Raw genomic sequence first — 18,919 nt, forward strand, 5'->3', positions numbered from 1 at the left:
TTCATGCACCCAGCTTTTCTTATACGCGAACGTTTGACATGCATGTTTGAATCAACTTAGAGATAACAGAAAAATGCAAGTCATTGTGAGTACGTTAACAAAGTCGCTGGGTGTTTACCCAAGCCTTTTTTATATTATGAGAGCCGGTGTTGTTCGGGGGAACTTGTTGGATGACCCTGTTCGACAGAAGGCTCGTTGACAAGGCATTGAATCTGATAGTGAGTTACATGTGATTTCTGTATAAACATATAGTACTATTATCCATTGTATTTGTATTGGTACCGTTATATTGCTTACATTTAAGTCTATAAATATGAATATTTATAACAGAATGGTATGGATTTACGGCTTCTTTAATGTTTACAACACAACCCTTCTGAGATACGGCTTGCCCTTTCATCAGTTGAATGAATTATTCTTTCAACAATTTAGGTGTTTTTCGTTATATATTTTGCAAGAAGCTTGAAGGCCTTTTTAAAGATGGCGGACAAAGTACCTTCGATACGTCTGAACAGCGGATACGACATGCCTATGCTGGGCTTGGGGACCTTTAACAGTTTCAAGGTTGGTAGTGGAATCTATCATATCCAAAAATGTAACTAGATTTTAAAAATGTTAGTCTTGTGTGGTGGTCCTGGCCTAAAGACCTGTCAATCTCCAGGTCGGTGTTGACTTTAGACCTAAGGTCTAGGTAGACGTTGACTGCAGACCTCAAGTTAGATGTTGACTGTATAGCTGTGCGTAGATGTTAACTGCAGACCTCAAGGTAATCTCAGCTGTCACCATATGGCAGCTATATGAGGTTGCGCTCGTGGAAAACTTAGTCCGCAAACCCGGTTACATTCAGGTGTCATTTCGGAGGAATCTTGGCATTCAAACACACGGATCCTGTCGTGATAAAGGGTCGCAACTCTGCATGGCCTCCATGTAACAGATCTGTCTATGTAGATAGATAGATAGATAGATAGAGAGAGAGATGGATAGATAGATGGATAAATTATCAATCTATTTTCTTCAATAGCCAAACGAGGTTGGTGATGCCGTGAGGGCTGCAATACAAATTGGATACCGCCATATTGACACAGCCTGGATGTACCAAACGGAACCGGAAATCGGCGCCACCATTAAGAAACTGATAAAAGAAGGACAAGTTAGGAGAGAGGACCTATTTATCGTGACCAAGGTAGGAAAACACTACCATGTTTGTCATCTAAGCACAACACCCTGAAACCTATTTATAAGATTTTAGGATTAACAAACCATGGATGTACATTATATTTCTTTCAGTATGTATTTCCGATTGCAGTTGGTTTCCAGACTAAACTAATCCGGACTAACAAGGTTCCACTTTATGGTTCGTACATTCTGTATCTACTGACAACACGTCTCTTCAGATTAAACGGCAATACCGTGGGCGTATTATTTAGAACGACTAGCTATATATGTTACCAGTCACCCGTGTTATCATTGCAGATGTGGGTTCACTGTCACGAACCAGATCAGGTTGAGCCAGCGTGTCGGATGTCACTGAAGGCCCTAGACACGGATTATATAGATCTGTATCTAATACACTTTCCTATTGCTTTTGCTGTGAGTCAAGAAGTATTTGTCGTCTGTTATTTAACCACTGAGGTTGTACCAATCAGGACTGACATCCTGAAGTCTGATATCAAATTACTGAAGCATAAATGTGACCAAATGTAGATATTTTCACCTTCATGCGAAGATGGACTCGCGCAGTCAATGTGCAGTTCAACACTGCATCAAGAGAACATAATTTAGTCAGTATACTTGAGACAGCAGTACTTGAGACAGCAGTACATATTAAATATTACATGTTCCCAAATGTGTGTGTACACACACACACACACACACACATATATATATATATATATATATATATATATATATATATATATATATATATATATATATATATATATATATATATATATATATATATATATTTAATCAGTGTCATACTATATTTTAGAGAATAGAGAGTAAAGCAGAGTACACACAGACAGATGGACACATACCACTGGTGTCTCACCTGTCTATCCAGAATATCTCTAGTCTCTCCTCACAAAGTATGCATCATCCAGAACTCTCAGCCAGCGTTCTCGGCAGTGTCAGCATCTACGTTCAGTTCCTCTTCTCTTGTCCATTGGAAGGAAGAGTTTCCAACCTGACATTAACTTCTTCCGCCCTCTCCTCATCTAAGAACAAGCTAAAGTTATGAATTACCTGAACATTTCGTGCACATAGTTCTATTATACCTTGAGCATGCATTAGTGGGTGGGCATTGACGCCTAAAGAAATAGCCACTGTTGTTTATACTTGTTATTTCAAATTACATTATCACTTTGAGTATGTGTAAAACAAATGTGTTTTCCCAGGACGATGGCATGTCGATGCCTACCATGACGGACTACCTGGACACTTGGAGGGTAGGTAGCCTTCAGTCTTACTCCCCTGAAAGGAACCACTAAACCATTTGTTGAAAGCAAAATCGGGCGATGGGTGAAACAGCATTAATCTAAATCGTTACAAATACAGAAAAATGTTTTTGTCCACACAAGCCTTCGGTAAAGATTAATGCATCGGATGACATGGTGCGAATACTAGTGAAATCCACATACTTAGTAAAATAATGAATCTCTACATATGAACTACCAATCTCGTTCCTTACAGGCCATGGAGAAGCTCGTGGACAAAGGTCTTGTCAGGTCTATCGGCGTCTCCAACTTCAATAAACAACAGCTGGAGAGGATTCTCAACATGGACGGTCTTAAGTACAAGCCTGCGAACAACCAGGTAGATATTATTCGATGAAAATTGACTCATTGACTCTACCCCGTATCTAATATGTCCCGAGCGCTTGTGATTCACCAAAATGGTAAACATTAATTTTGAAACCAGCACCACCTACCCCTAGACACTCACTCCGTGTATGGTAAGATAGTGTAATACAGTTGAAGTCATCGTCAATACCCGGCAAACTCACCTACTCAACGACCTGGCTTAGTGTTCAGAAGGGTGTTTGTTTCAGGTAGAGGTATCCCCGTATCTGACCCAGGAAGAACTTCTGCAGTTCTCTCTCAAGAACGGCATCTCAACTACTGCTTTTGCTCCATTCGGTGCACCGGGACAGAGCTAGTGAGTTGAGTTTTATCGTTCTGTATCAGTGACACAAAACATTTTTGCCTAACCTCGGAAACACTCTGACAAACATAAATTGAGCAGGGAGGCATTACGTGTTGATTCTCAACTTGAGATGTACGTTTCATGAGAAGTTAAATGTGTGAATATCGTGTACAAGGTAAACAAATAGTTAACAAGTCATATTGACACCCACTGAATTTGCCTTACAGTAACAGTATATTAGGTAGATATGCGGCATGTAGATACATGTACATACATGGCACCGGTATGTGTCATAGCCTTCATCCTTGAATCAAGGAAACTACGAGTCGGCATTAAGTCGATCTTCTTATCTTGCTTATTTATGGACAGACTCTCCTTTACGAACGCTTCAATTTCCTGCCTCAACAAAACGCCAATATGTATTCCAAAACATAACAAAAACAGTCGATAGGTACTAACTCCAAATAGTAGTTAAATAATGTCGATTGCATACAACAACAGAAATATTTCCTACATCTAAAATCCACTGGAGAGATCACTGATGACGCGTACATACATATCTTTCAGTGTATACGAGGATGCTCCCAAACCCCTAGAAGACCGGACCATCGTCCAAATTGGAAAGAAATACAACAAATCTTCAGCTCAGGTATCCTCTATCTGTTATACCCCCATTTCATTAACGTTTGCGGACATGCGCTCAATGAAGTCTAAGGACCAGCTTCGGCATTTCTGCGCGGAAAGGTACCGCCTTCCATGTGTTATCGGTACACTTATATGTTATGATAATTCACTGTCATTACTATTGACCGTTGATTTATTGATGTGCGTACATGAAAATCATTTTTGCTTTCTCTTAATTTTCACGATTTGCTTGTTTGATCCAGTTAACCGCACGTCTCGCTATCCGGACGATTTTCAAGTGAAACCTGAACGTCCGGATAAACGGGGTACGACTGTAGATACTCCTTCGGGATATTTACGGATTCTTTGGAACGCATACGACAAAAAGACAGCATAACCTGGGTTAAGTTTAGTGGCGGAAAATTATACCGAGAAACTGCTGAAGATCTGGTAAAGCGCACGGTTTACAACGGAAAACATTGGATAATGTGCGAAACACACATGGAATCTGCAGAACATGCCAGGAAGGGGTACTTTAGGTTCCGGTACTAATCCAAGTGATGGGGAAGAACTCTCCGAAAGATCAAAGGATTTTCGCCTGAGTCCATCTATACAAAACGTTGTTCTGATCACGGAAACTCATTCCACCACTGAAATGCCTACTGAAAACATGGAAAACTTGGAACTCCACATGGAAAAGCCTCCTGAGAAGTTGGATAAGTTGGAGCTGCTTCACCCGCTGCTGCTACATGAGTACAATGAATTGCAACGAGACATCACAACAGAGGACGAAGCATCCACATCGTCTACAACAAGCAATTTGTCTTCACAGTAATCCTCATTTGATGTGGAGATGCATACACTTAATTACCAATGCAGTGGCCGGGGAGAAGTGCCACTCTTGCACACTGGAAGTCTTCCACAAATGGTCTATAGTCCTTCCGAGTATTCCCCAAGTAGTCCCCACTCACTGCATGGTCATTTCACCTTTTTCCGTGCCACTTTACGTCCATGAAAGCAGTTGTTCCACATGTATTCCGTCCTTCCTTCTGTGAGCGAAGGGTACTCCTGATTTTGTTATCACATTCCGCGAGCGTTAACGAAGATCCTTCCGTGTCGTAGCCCTGCGAAGTGGGGTATAATATGCCCAAGAGTTACACATGGACTCATGATGCTTATTTTTCGACGGATATATTTTGTTATGACTTATGACTTTTGTCTTTTGCACCAGGTGATACTCCGATGGAGCATACAGAGAGGCTATGCTGTAATTCCCAAGAGTACGAATCCATCTCGCCTTGCCCAAAACATGGATGTGAGTGTTCGTGATCTTTCTAACATTTCAGCAAGGAATACGTGTCGTGAATTTGATATTCGCAAGAGAACACAAGCTAAAGACACCTAAATGGTTTCTTTTTTGTGTGTGAATGAATGAATGCAAGAGAATTCACTGAGTATATCTAAGATGACACGTGAAGCCGATTTTGCATGTTGGTTTAACGTATCAAATCTGCTTGTTACAGGTATTTGATTTCAAACTCAGTGAGGAGGACATGAAGGCAATGCTAGCTCTAGACAGAGGCTACAGGGTCAACCTTCCCAATTTTATCGAGTAAGTAACAACTATTCATGTATGCAAGGGTAATCAAAATACTACATATATATGGGGATTGTCTCGATATGACTGACATTTTGTTTTGTACTATTTTCCTGTCGGGACCATTTAAAAAGTGTGAGGAAGATACATTCAATTCATCCTGAAAATATATATATTATTTTTGTATTACAATGATGGACTAGAAATACACAGTTGTGGCTGGACAAAATTTGATTGCTGTCGCGATATACTAGTAGTTATATCTATACTATTGCTCCCTCACCCATACACACTACTGTGAGTGATAGAGTTTGGATTATCGCTGCTTTAAACAGTATTACATTTATTCCACGGTGTATGAGGTTGGGCTTAGTGCCAACCTTATTAATGTAGGTCTCGGACGTTCCCCATTTTCGTGAAACCCACCGCTTTTTCAAGAGACGGCCCGACGACTTAATCGATCCCCATATAAGTGATGTTCACCACAATGATATTTTCCTGCATCAATCGTTTCACGTAACGCAACATGTGTCATAGGTCGGTTTACCGCATATTATTCCCGTCAGCTGTCATCTTTCATGTTTTCCAGATGGAAAGATCATCCCTTTTATCCGTATGAGAAGTGAGCTTGCTGGGCAGAGAAGGTCATACAGTAGGAAAGACACGGACGGTCTGCAAAAGCTGACCCTGATACTTGAATTGTCGTCTTCAATAAGAAACAAACATGCGGTTTACATTATTGTAGGTGTGTCAGATACAAATACGCCTTAATGCTATTGTGTTAATAGAAAAGATGCATGACAATCAAGTGCACAACAATTCATTCACCTGGATCACCATGCCCGTAAATATAATCAGTGTTTAAAGTTTTAGCGTACTGGTATATATTCAAATTACTGACCAGCAAAAGGAACTCTGTTTTTTTGTGTAGTTTTTAAATAGAAGACATAACATGAACGCTCACTTTTGCTGTTCAGTATACATATAAGATGCAAATAAAAATGTATAAAGTACCACGTATTTTGTATATTCTAATTCAAGTTATCGCTTTAACATGCTGAGTGCAGACTGAAGTAATACCTAGTTTGCAGAGCCTGACTGTTTACATGACCATGATATACACGACTGTTTGAAAGGTTTCTTCAAGGAACGCTTTTTAAAAGCTGAATCGGTTTGAAATTATCTGTTTGGATACACAGAATTATCTCTTGATCTTCCACGACAAAGGAAGATTCCGACAAATTTGCAGATTAGAAACGCAGAACTGTCCTGCCAGTTTAAAAAAAGGTGTAGATTAACAAATGACGACAGACGTAACATTCCATAAAAAATCATGAAGTCGACATTCATCCCTGCACTAGTTTTTTTTCTAGGGTCTGCTGTCACACATTTCAACTTCTGTATGACTTATATATTATATACATATGACTAAGCCTATCTGAAATACTACTACAAGTCATTAATCACTCATCGGTCTTGTGTGGTCATTTCTGACGTCGTAGTTTGTATCGTTGCATTTACCTCTTGCACTAAAGTTATGTCAGTGTCATTTCAAGATCCTTCCATGGAAATATAGCATACACTCAAACACACTACGTAGTAGCGTATGTACAGTGTTCCCAGAAATTATTGAGAAAATCTTTGTTTTTTTTCTAATGATGCTAAGATTGGAAAAAGGGCTTTCACTATGCACTAAGCATACTAAATAAGGGAGACAACTCTTGAAGGCTTAGAAGGCAGCTCATTACGCCAAGAGTAATCTCCCTTGTCTGAGCAGACGGCTTCCTGTGTTGACATGGCAGAATTTACAGCAAGAGAGAAAAGAAAGCTCATTCTAGATGACTTTGAAAGGGGTGAGGCTGATGCTAAAGTGTTAGCTTGTAGACATGGTATTCCTCTGTCTACAGTATACAGAACTTTGAAGAATATTCAAACAGGAACCGGGATAGAGCACAAAGCAGGGGCAAGTCGGCCAAGGAAATTCAGTGTTGTGGATCGCCGAAGACTTGGGCAGATTGTGAGTAGGGGCAAATTGAAAAGTGTTGAGAACATCAGAAATGAAATGATTAGCAGAGGAAGTCCTCAGGTATGCAATGAAACAGTTAGACAGGAATTACAGAGACTTAATTGGGTGAAAAAACGTGGAATTCCCTCGCCGTTGATGAAAGATGCACAAAAGGAAAAACGTTTAAACTGGTGTCGGGCTCATGAAAATCAAGATTGGGTTAATGTTTTCTTTTCTGATGAAAGTTCTGTTTTGCTTTTTTCCTAATTGTGTGAAAATTTGGACCAAAGATACTGTCAAACCTATCTACCAGCGACCAAAACATAGCCCGAAGTTTCACATGTGGGGTGGCATATCGGCTCGCGTGGTGACGCCATTGTGTGTTTTCACGGGAAACTTGACAAAAGAAAGATACGTTGACATTCTAAATGGTCACCTTCTTCCGACAGCACAAACATTGTATGAAGATGATTGGATTTTCCAGCATGATAATGACCCAAAACACACTGCGCGCTACACAAAACAGTGGTTGTCGGGCGAAAATGTTCAAGTTTTAGACTGGCCCAGTTACAGCCCAGACCTAAACCCAATTGAGAATGTGTGGGGAGTCATGAAGGACAGAATAAACCAAAACGAACTGAGAAATATTGAAGATATGAAGGCCGAGGTGGTCCAATATTGGGATACCCTGTCACACGATTACCTACAAACTTTGATGGGTAGTGTGCCTAGGCGTATTCAGGCATGCATTGCTGATCGAGGAGGTCTAACAAAGTACTAAAACAAGACTGAGACTGTAAAAGGATGATGTTTTAACATGTTTATGTAAGTAAAACGCCAGAAGGTAATAAACGTAATGAGTTACATGACGCAACATGATTCTCAATAATTTCTGGGAATACTATATGTATGTATGTATGTATGTGTGTGTGTGTGTGCGTGTGTGCGTGTGTGCGTGTGTGCGTGTGTGCGTACGTACGTGTATCATAAGCAAATTGTTTTAGGTTTTCGGTAGTTTGAACATTTCGAGAAATATTAATGATATCACAGTGTTGATTGCTGGGTGCAGATATCTGACATATATCTGACGTACATATGCAGATATAAGGTCTGCGTTTAAATCTTGAAATTCATCGTAAGGGTTAAAGTAGATACAACATTCATCTGAAAACAACTGACGGTAGTTTCGGTACTATTTATCGAGGGGCCGGTTATATATTATAGAGGTGGGTGGTTTATATATATATGTATATAATGAATTTACTTTTGTGTAAAGTATGTTCAGAACAGAGACCAGTTGTTAGACTAGTCTTATCACAGCAATACGAGCAGCGGTTCTTACCTCAGTCATGTATGAGCGAGTACTGTTGACACAATCTTCAAATAACCTTCCGCGACCTGTCACGCGAAAAGTCACGTGTGTCCTTAATGCGAAATGCGCCTGTGTAACCGGTGTACATATATTAATGGCGTGTTCATTGATAAACACCCGTCTGGTAAACAGAGATGCATTCCTTATATAGGATCATGTACGTACGGTGATGTCATCTCGACATTTTGTAATTAACGACCTGCATTGCATGCTGTGTGTTATAAGACATGTCTAAGACTCGATTTGTGTACAACTGATCACAAATAATCTTATATAATATGATGCACTGTACCCTTCGCTCTACTTGGTTTTATAAGTGTTCACGCGACAAATATTTGGTTTCGGTGACGTTGTTGTTCCATATTTTCCCTCCGTTTCTTTTTATTGCCACTCTGTACCATTTTCACGTCCTAACTGCGTGCGAAAACTCTAAAACCTTAGCCAAATTGTTGTTGAAGAAAACATTATTTCAAATAGACTTTGTCAGACTGCACATGCAAGGAGACCAAGGACTGACTCAAATACCTTTACCGCGTATATATACCCCGTTCGACCTTGGTTCACAATCGTCGCAATGAATTCAAATACAGTGAATGTCAAATGTCATAAGGTATTCCCCAAAACTTTAAGTCTCCCTCTCATCCTTTTCTTAGCTCATCGCAAAAGCCTGATTCTCATGTATGCATCGTCTTGGCGATAACAGAAGAAATGCAAGTCATTGTGAGTCCGCTCAAAGGCCTTTGCATATTTACCCAAGCGTTTTTCTTTAGAACCGGTGTTGTCGGGGTGAACTTGTTTAGTGCGTTTATGCAGAACGCTAGTTGGCAAGGCCTTACATCTGTGTTTGTGAGTTGCATACGATTTTCTGTTTTATACGATAGCGTGTACCAGTACCCACTGTAGATGCAGCGCGATATTGCTAATGATTTTCTCATCTTTAATTATTCATTAATAAATTTTGATGCTTTTCGTTATATTTTTGTCAAGGTGCTGCGAAAGCTTTTGTCACGATGGCCGACAAAGTACCATCAATACGTCTGAACAGCGGTTATGACATGCCGATGCTTGGAATAGGGACCTTCAACAGTTTCCGGGTGGGTTGTTGAACCTTTTGTGTATTACCCGTTCATTTATATCAAGTATAGGTAGATTTAAAAGTCGTAAGTTAGTATTGCATTCATTGTGGTTGGGGTGCAGACCTCATAATCTGGCAATCTGACGTTGACTGAACACATGCAGTTTCATATTAACTATAAACGTCCAGATAGACTTTGACTGTTCACCTTCAGTTTCATGTTGACTGAACACCTCTGGGTAGATGTTGACAGTAGACTTCCAACAAGATATTGATTGCATGTCACTCTATGCTACTCAAATTTGGATAAGGATCCTACTAACCCAGAAATATTCAGATTTATCAGTCAGTGGAACAATGAATGTTCGTGTGAGATTAAACGCTTTATTATGGTGGAGGCGATTGAGGCCGAGTCATCTACCATTTCGATCAAAGCCCATGAACCCGGCTATGATTCTGAGAGACCAAGGGTCATAATTTGAGGAATCTGGAATTAGACACCACGCATAATGACAAAACAAAGCGTGGTAATATTCCAAAGCCCCAAAACATGTACGATGAAGATTATCAATTCTGTTTTCTCCAACAGCAAAACGAGGTTGGTGATGCCGTGAAGGCTGCCATAGAGATTGGATATCGGCATATTGACACCGCCTGGCTGTATCAAACGGAACCGGAAATCGGGGTCGCTGTTAAAGAACTCATAAAAGAAGGGAAAGTAAAGAGGGAAGAGCTTTTCATTGTGACGAAGGTATGAAGGCTGGCTTGATAACACTATTGTCATGTAGACAGTTCTCACCATACAACACCGTGGTACATCGTTATAAGGATTAATTTTACCATTAAGAAAACATGGGAGTACATTCTATATCTCTTGGTATGTTTCTGAGATCAGAATTGGTTTCGGGACGGTGGGATAGTCTAGTGGTTAAGGCGTTCGCTAGCCACAATGAAGACCCGGGTTCTATTCCCCACATTGATATGATATATGAAGCCCATGTCTGGTCTCGCCCTACCTGACATTGCAGACATAAAACCAAACTCACTCACAATTTGTTTGCGGTATAACCGAATCTGGAATAATAAGGGTCCACTATGTGCTTCGTATATTCTCCACTACTGAGTACATATGTCTTCAATGTTAGCAACATACCAAGGGCGTATTAATTATAATTAACGAGGTTTAAAAACCAACCAGACGTATGTGTTGTTTCGTGTTGTGAGTAATCAGTGGTTTGCCAGACCACGTCAGTGAGTGAGTTCAAGTTAATGTAGTGAGTTACTCAGCAATACTCCAGCTATATGGCGGCGGTAAATAATCGAGTCTGGACCAGACAATCCAGTGTTGAACAGCATGACCATCGATATGCGCAATCGGGAACCGATGACATGCGTCAACTAAATCAGCAAGCATGACCACCCGGTCCCGTTAGTCACCTCTGTCCCATGTCCTTTATAGACTGCCATCATGCTTCTAAATGTATAAAAACGAAATACTTTCATAAGTTCAGAGACACTTTAAAAATATTTTATTTCTGTTATTTGGACATACTATCAATAGCGGATGATTATGTTATTATCTATTTGTTATATCTTTCAACCTTTGCCCAAACTGTGAAAGACGAAAATCTGTTCTACTGCTTCGGTTAACAACACTACCATAAATCTTTACATGAAACATTCGTTACCCAGCACCATCTATCGTCACTATCGTATAGTAACAACATAACGTAACTCTTTTTACCATATATGTTCTGTCATTCTTACGATTTTATACCAATGTTTAACTTACCCTTTGAATTGTGTCTTCGGGTAAAGATTAATGTCCCGACGCCTAATACAAAATGTGTAAATATTTAATATTATGTATATATTTCACATTCATAGCAAAGACTTACGATATTATATATATTAATATGGAAACATATTTTCTGTAAAACGTGCCCATTTTCTGGGGTCCCCCGCCGTGATATTGCTGGAATATTGCTAAAAGCGGCGTAAAAACTAAACTCACTCACTTTGTAAAACGTTATAGTTTTAACACGTACAATAATACTCAAAGCCCTCTTTGATTTATAAGACGTTAGCCAAAAGCATATTTCCATGATAAAGGTGGAGTAAATCAAACTACAAGATATTTGTATCTATTCACAACTGATAGTCTACTACCTATTTAAAACGATTTTTCTCCAGCTGCTGGTTTTCCACCTGTTATAATACCCCTATACTGGATTTACTAAATTTCACATTTACCGTAGACAAGACTGTGTCTATCTTTTGAAGTTTATATACTACATTAAAGTACAGTCTTTTGGCCGTCAGTTTTTATCAAACACACAGCGCCATAATGACAATACACTTTCGCAAAAGCGTTGAATGTAACTTACCGTTCATACCTGTTATCGTTGCAGATGTGGGTCCACTGTCACGAACCAGATCAGGTGGAGCCAGCGTGTCGGATGTCACTGAAGGCCCTAGACATGGATTATATTGATCTGTATCTAATACACTTTCCTATTGCTTTTACTGTGAGTCAAGAAGTCTGTCTTTAGTTATTTTCCACCAAGGCTGTAGTAGTCAGGACTGACGTTCTGAAGTGTCCCTTATATGAAATGTGGACATAAAGTTTGCACCGAAGTAGTTCAGAGTTGTTTCCGAGTTGCTGTATGAATAGATGCAAATACTACTTGTTCTCATTAAATATGACATCTCGGTGTTGTTTTGAAGTGTATACTGCAGGGCAAGGGGAAGTACAGTCTTGAACATAGATTTCAAAAGGAACAAATTATACCCGTTATCAAGTTAATGGTGGATATGTGTTATGTGGTTACGGAACTCATGTTTCATTTTACCAACAAGTTTGAAACACCAAAGTTCTCCTTCGGAGACAGCTTTGAATTGATGAATAAATTCAGAGGTGATTCTACATCCACCACTTTTCAACTAATTGAAAGCATGCAATTAAGTCATGTGTGAATAAATAAGATGACGTTGAATGATTATAAAATAGAGATTCTATTAGCTGGATAATAACATCGACAGTTGAACCTATAGCACGTGGAGATGTCTCGTCGGGTCCTACGAAAGAGTATTCTTTCATTGTCAACTCAGTTTGAGAGACCTGTTAAAATGACATGCTTATCATCGGTTCCGAATTGCGCAGATCGATGTTCATGCTGCTGGTTACTGGATTGTCTGGTCCATACTCGATTATTTACAGACCGCCGCCATATAGCTTGAATATTGCTGAGTGCAGCGTGAAACTTAACTCGCTCACTCACTCTTCCAAGAACAAACTGAAGACACGCCAGTTCAAAGTTATGAATGAGTTGTACATTCCATAAACACGAGAAGGTACTAGTGGGTGGACGCCGACGCCTATAGAAATAGCCATTGTCATTTTTTGTGTTATGGTTTGTTGTTTCAGTTCGCATTATCTGTTCATGTCTGTGTTTCCTTAGGACGAGGAGATGACGAAGCCGACCATGACGGACTACCTGGACACGTGGAGAGTAAGTAGCTAACTCCTTCAAGAAGCCGGTAGGGTGATGCGTACATTGCAAATTTACGCTATGAGTTAAAAAAAATGAAAAACATATGATATCCTTAGAAATTTAAAATGAAAAAATCAATGAACTGCTTCGAAGAGTATTTCTGCCCAAACGTCGTCACTGCTGAACAATGCACAATTTCATCGGTTTTTTTTGCAGCTGTTCAGGTGTTAATGTAGTTTTAACTATTTACTGGCCTTGTAAAGACTTTGATGATAAGTTAGATAAGGTCGACACAGATCATTGCATTGCATTGAAAGCAGTATTGAGAACAGACGTATAAAATACCTCATGTGTTAAGTAAACAAGACAGCTCCCAATGTCAAGTACAATAATGAATTCTGGCACAGATATTGGCATTGGGGAACTGTGTTTAAGGAATTTCTGTATAAAGTCTCCTACGTATTACTCTCCTCCTCTCCAGGCCATGGAGAAGCTCGTGGACAAAGGTCTTGTCAGGTCTATCGGCGTCTCCAACTTCAATAAACAACAGCTGGAGAGGATTCTGGGAATGGACGGTCTCAAGTACAAGCCTGCGAATAACCAGGTTATTAATCGCTGTTATATGACGTCATCGACCCTCGCTTGATATGCCAGTGAAATACCTTGCGCTACTTCAGGATTCATTTTCCCGAGGCAACAAGTGAAACACAGTCCATTGCGTCCTGAAAACCTTGCTAGCTAAATCACTTCCAGGCGTAGATGACTCTATCAGTTCTCACTTGGATCTTCACAGGTGGTAGTAAATGTGTAATGCTGTCACAAGCGTCATAAAAACCGAACTATGTAATTAAACCAAACATAGTGCTCAGAACGTTGTTGGTTTCAGGTGGAGATATCTCCATATCTGGCGCAGGAGGAACTTCTTCAGTTCTCACTCAAGAACGGCATCTCAACCACTGCCTTTGCTTCATTCGGGGCACCGGGACAGAGCTAGTAAGTGAGTTATATTCTCCTATATGACTGTTGCAAAACACTTCTGGCGAACCTTGGAAACACTCTGACTACCACAAATTGAGCAGGGAGGTTTTACCTGGTGCCTCCCAGTTTGAGATGAACTGGGATATTGAGGAGAACCGCGGAAACACATTTACTACCACACATGCATCAGTAAGGTTTTAGACGTTGAGATGCTGGTAAACCTAGACGTGGGAACTATGTCCTATCAATAAATAGTTAAGAATTCATATTGACAAGCACTTAATTGGCTTTGCAGTTACAACAATATATGGCTGCAGCAATATGTTTGTACACAATTGCATATGAAAGGCTCCAGCTGAGTATAATAAAGTTCCAGTAGTTTTCAGTCGCAAAACCTGAAGCTAGGCACATGCTCCGTTCTTATCAGTGTTGGAAAAAAGTCTGTGCTTTTGGATGGGTATCCCAACTCACGGGGCAAGTTGATAAGACTTGACTTTGAAGAAGCCCTCATCTATAGGTATACTATGTTTTACGAGCGCTTCCACTTTTGCCACAGAACAGTTAAGTAATGTCCATTTCAGACAACAAGACGATTATTTGTTACACCACATCAGCGCTGGATAGCACATGATACCTATATATTTCAGCATAACCAAGGATGCTCCAAAGACTCTGGAAGACCCGACCATTCTCAAAATCGGAAGGAAATACAACAAATCTTCAGCTCAGGTAGTACTGTTATATAAACAATATGCTAAAGAGTCATGTATTCTTAAATCTTAATTATATCATAGTTTGGGAAAGTAACTTCTGCGGGCTGGTCAGTGAGAGGTTTCAAGTCTCAGTAATGCCAGAAGTTGATGATGTCTTACTAATAGTTCTAATGCTTTAGTTCAGTGTAATTCAATGATACACATAGCAGATTGGGTGAAAAACGGGCACAAAAGGCAGGTGTATCCATGTATACTTCAAAGGGCGAATCTAAATACGTTGCGTCATTTACGATGAAAGACTGCTCCTAACAAATGTTATTCACAATGTGAGTCTAGTTCTAGCAATATCTTATTTACAATGTGATACAGGTTCTAATGTATGTTATTTACGATATGAGCCTGCTCATAACAAATGTGATACCAGTTCTAAGAGATGTTATTTATGATGTCATACAAGTCCTAGCAGATGTTATGAACGATGTGAGACTTCCTTTAACAGATGACACTTACGATGTCAGACTCCTCCTGACAGACGACATTTACGATGCAGTACAAATCCTAACATATGTTATTTACAGTGTGATGGAGGTTATTTACGATGTGATAGATACGTCTAACATAAGGTTGTCTCCTGTGCACCAGGTGATCCTCAGATGGGGCATACAGAGAGGTTTTGCTTTGGTTCCCAAAAGTACGAATCCATCTCGTCTGGCCCAGAACATGGATGTGAGTGTTTCCTTTGAGATGTGTAACAACATGTGTTGTATAACTGCCGTGAACTTGATGCTCGCAAGGCAACGCAAGCGACACACAACTAAACATATTATGATTTCTTTCCGACACTGAAAGAAGGCCAGTGATATTCCCTGTAATTCCATCGAAATGATTCGTCCAATACATTTACAATGAAAGCGTATTTTCCGTGCCCGTTTGACATGTCAGTTTTACTTGTTTCAGATATTTGATTTCACGCTCGATGAGGAAGATATGAAGGCAATGCTAGCTCTGGACAGAGGCTACAGAATCAACGTTCACAAGTACAACACGTAAGCTCAAATAGAAACAGGCGATGTTCATATGAGAATTGCCTTGTTAAGATTAATCGTTACTTTCTTTGCAGGCACAATGTCTGAAGCGAATCTCTGGTGATAATCGCCGTGATATTGCTGGAATATTACTACAAAAGGCAAAAACTAAAACTGACTCATATTCACGTCACAGAGGGACTGGGTTTGGTTTAAAGCTACTCGAAACAGTATGTCACGCTGTTGAGGTTAATACATGCCTTGGTAGTGCAGGTCTCACGGATATGGTACAACGAACTGCGTGCCCAAGGGAGGCAAATCTGACGGGAGAATTCCGGCAGACACTTCAGAAGGTGATGCCACCAAGCTGCTCAAATAACAGCGATACAGCACCATACTGATAATTCCTCCCAAACCAGTAGTTTCACGTTTTCACAATATAGGCTCATGATATCATAAGCCGCCTTGAACGTTGCATTCTCCAGTCCATTCAACATTCCTGTGTTTCAGATGGAAAGATCATCCTCACTATCCCTTTGAGAGGTGAGATTGCACAGCGCAGAGTATCACACTGTCACACAATCGGCAAAGGTCGGAGTATTGTCTACAACCGTTGTACTTGATATTTGTGTGATCGTTTACAATGTGAAACAAACACATGTTGAATAAAATTACGAATACGTAATGTGTCGAATACGAATACGTCATAATGATATAACGCGTAAGTGACAATCAAGTACACGCCGATTCATTTACAACAATGTATCGATTTGTGAGTGAGTGACTTTAGTTTTTCGCCGCACTAAACAATATTCCATCTATATGGCGACGACCTGTAAATAATCGAGCCTAGATCAGACAATGCAGCGGGCAACATCATAAGCATCGATCTCCGCAAATGGGAACCAATAACATGTGTCAACCAAGTCATCGAGCTTGACAACCGGATCCCGTCAGTCGTCTCTTACGACAAGCATGGGTTATGAAACATACATATGAAAGATGCACAGCAGAAGTTGTTGTAGCAGTGGTAGCACATGTAGTTGTTTGTTGTCGCTTATAGTCACACACAGCAATATTCCAGCGGGTTGTGAACCATACCATCCAGTGATTGTCGTCATGAGCATCTATCTATGCTACTTGAGTATAATAGCTATCAAACAACACCTCTCACATGGTAACGTTGTGTAATCAGGATACCAGACCTTCGCACAAGTACATGCATATGTTGCAAGGAATGATATGGAAACTGAAACAATGGTTTCAATAACGGTGTGTATCTCAGTTGATACAATATCTCGTTTCAGTCACTGAACCTATCTGTAATGGGTCTTGTTATCAAACTGCTGCTGTTGTTGTTATATATATATTATAAAAATGAACATTTTTCAGGTATTTTATATCAAGTTATATCAAGTTGGTAACATATGGAAAGTTATGGCTTTGTTCCCATAGCTTTCTGTTTTAAAACACTGTTACGTCAAACACTGGTCTTTTTGTTATTGGGAGTGGGATTGTGTCATTGCCCGGTCACCAGACATTCGTTGTATTTATCTGGAAAGTAAGTATTACCTGGAAGTAAACATGCAGGTTTTCATACCAATAGAAAAGTAATGCTGTCACCAGCAGTCACCATTCCAGTCACGTGGAAATAATTTCAACTGATTTCGCAAAACGAAGGAAGCAGTGAGAGGTAAACCCTCAGATAGAGAGTGACCGATGACTGTATTCCCCATCTTAACATCTTCATCTTACTTCACCAGTTTCTATATGCCAATATACAGAAAACACATGCTAAACATGTCACATGGAGAAGACGTAGAAACGTGACTGCAGTATTTCCTGACAATAGGCGTGATCCAATTCCTGTCGCAACATCACTTATAATGGGCGTGACTTACAACTGCTTTGATGGAACCAAATTCACATGCTTCTGCAACTTCCAAGATTATGCAGAAATAATGCACTGAAAACGTATCCAGCAAACAAGCTATTCCTTGCAATATTTCAGCAACCCATGCTTGCCATAAAAGGTCACTATCCTAAGAGGCGACTAACGGGATCGGGTGGACAGGCTCGCTGACTTGGTTGACATATGGCATCGGTTCCCAGTTGCGCAGATCGATGCTCATGTTGATGATCACTGGACTTTCCGGTCCAGACTCGATTATTAACAGGTCGCCGCCATATAGCTGGAATAGTGCTGAGTGCGGCGTTAAACTAAACTGACTGACTCACTCACCTTGCAATATTTGAAACGTAGCGAAGACTTCGAACACATGGTTGTATGTGGAACTACCTTCCTGAGAACCTGGTCAGTTTGAACAAAGTGTCCTGTCTGTTATAGAAACTACGTTATATTCGGGATTAAACTTTGCTAGTAAAGTACAAATTCGAGTACTTTTTTAAGGTGAGTCCCATTCGGGACTCTATATAACACATGATCCTTCAACATTGGCTTATGAAAATCGTAATATTCGGAATGCTCACATACCATGTATACCAGTTCAAAGAAATAAGATTTAGTTATGACTGAAGATATCATGATCAGTCCACAGTTGTTTACATGACCATGATAGTCCCGAGAGGTTTCTTGAAGGAACACTTTTCTGAAGGTTGAATGTTCCTGTATCAGAGTACCAGAGAGCGATTTGAGTTTCTAATTTCCTTGTGAAGTGCAAATTTGATTACCTGTTTGGTAACACAAAATTATCCCGAGAGCTCCGAAAACAAAATTTAATGTAGATTAACGAACGAGGATTGGCTTCACGAAAAGCATCTGTCTACATATCTATCTCTCTCTCTCTTTCTCTTTCTCCCTCTATCTGTGTGTGAAAAGATAGATATACTCATACACACACTCATGCTCCCACGCACACACGCACACAC

General features: G+C 40.0%; 1 protein-coding gene across 1 annotated transcript; it reads left to right on the forward strand.

Annotated features, from left to right (window-relative positions):
* Positions 1-480: 480 nt before the first annotated feature.
* LOC137266285 (uncharacterized) lies at positions 481-16,715 on the forward strand. The gene is made up of 21 exons (XM_067801773.1): positions 481-564; positions 1,022-1,183; positions 1,474-1,590; positions 2,400-2,450; positions 2,695-2,817; positions 3,053-3,159; positions 3,715-3,796; positions 5,003-5,086; positions 5,295-5,383; positions 7,276-7,385; positions 8,837-8,902; positions 9,733-9,839; positions 10,410-10,571; positions 12,232-12,348; positions 13,282-13,332; positions 13,796-13,918; positions 14,201-14,307; positions 14,940-15,021; positions 15,648-15,731; positions 15,963-16,051; positions 16,541-16,715. The coding sequence occupies exons 1-21, from the start codon at positions 481-483 to the stop codon at positions 16,575-16,577; spliced, it is 2,034 nt and encodes a 677-aa protein (XP_067657874.1). The 3' UTR covers positions 16,578-16,715.
* Positions 16,716-18,919: the final 2,204 nt, after the last annotated feature.

The sequence above is a fragment of the Haliotis asinina genome, chromosome 15, assembly GCF_037392515.1.
Source record: "Haliotis asinina isolate JCU_RB_2024 chromosome 15, JCU_Hal_asi_v2, whole genome shotgun sequence".
NCBI lineage: Eukaryota > Metazoa > Mollusca > Gastropoda > Lepetellida > Haliotidae > Haliotis > Haliotis asinina.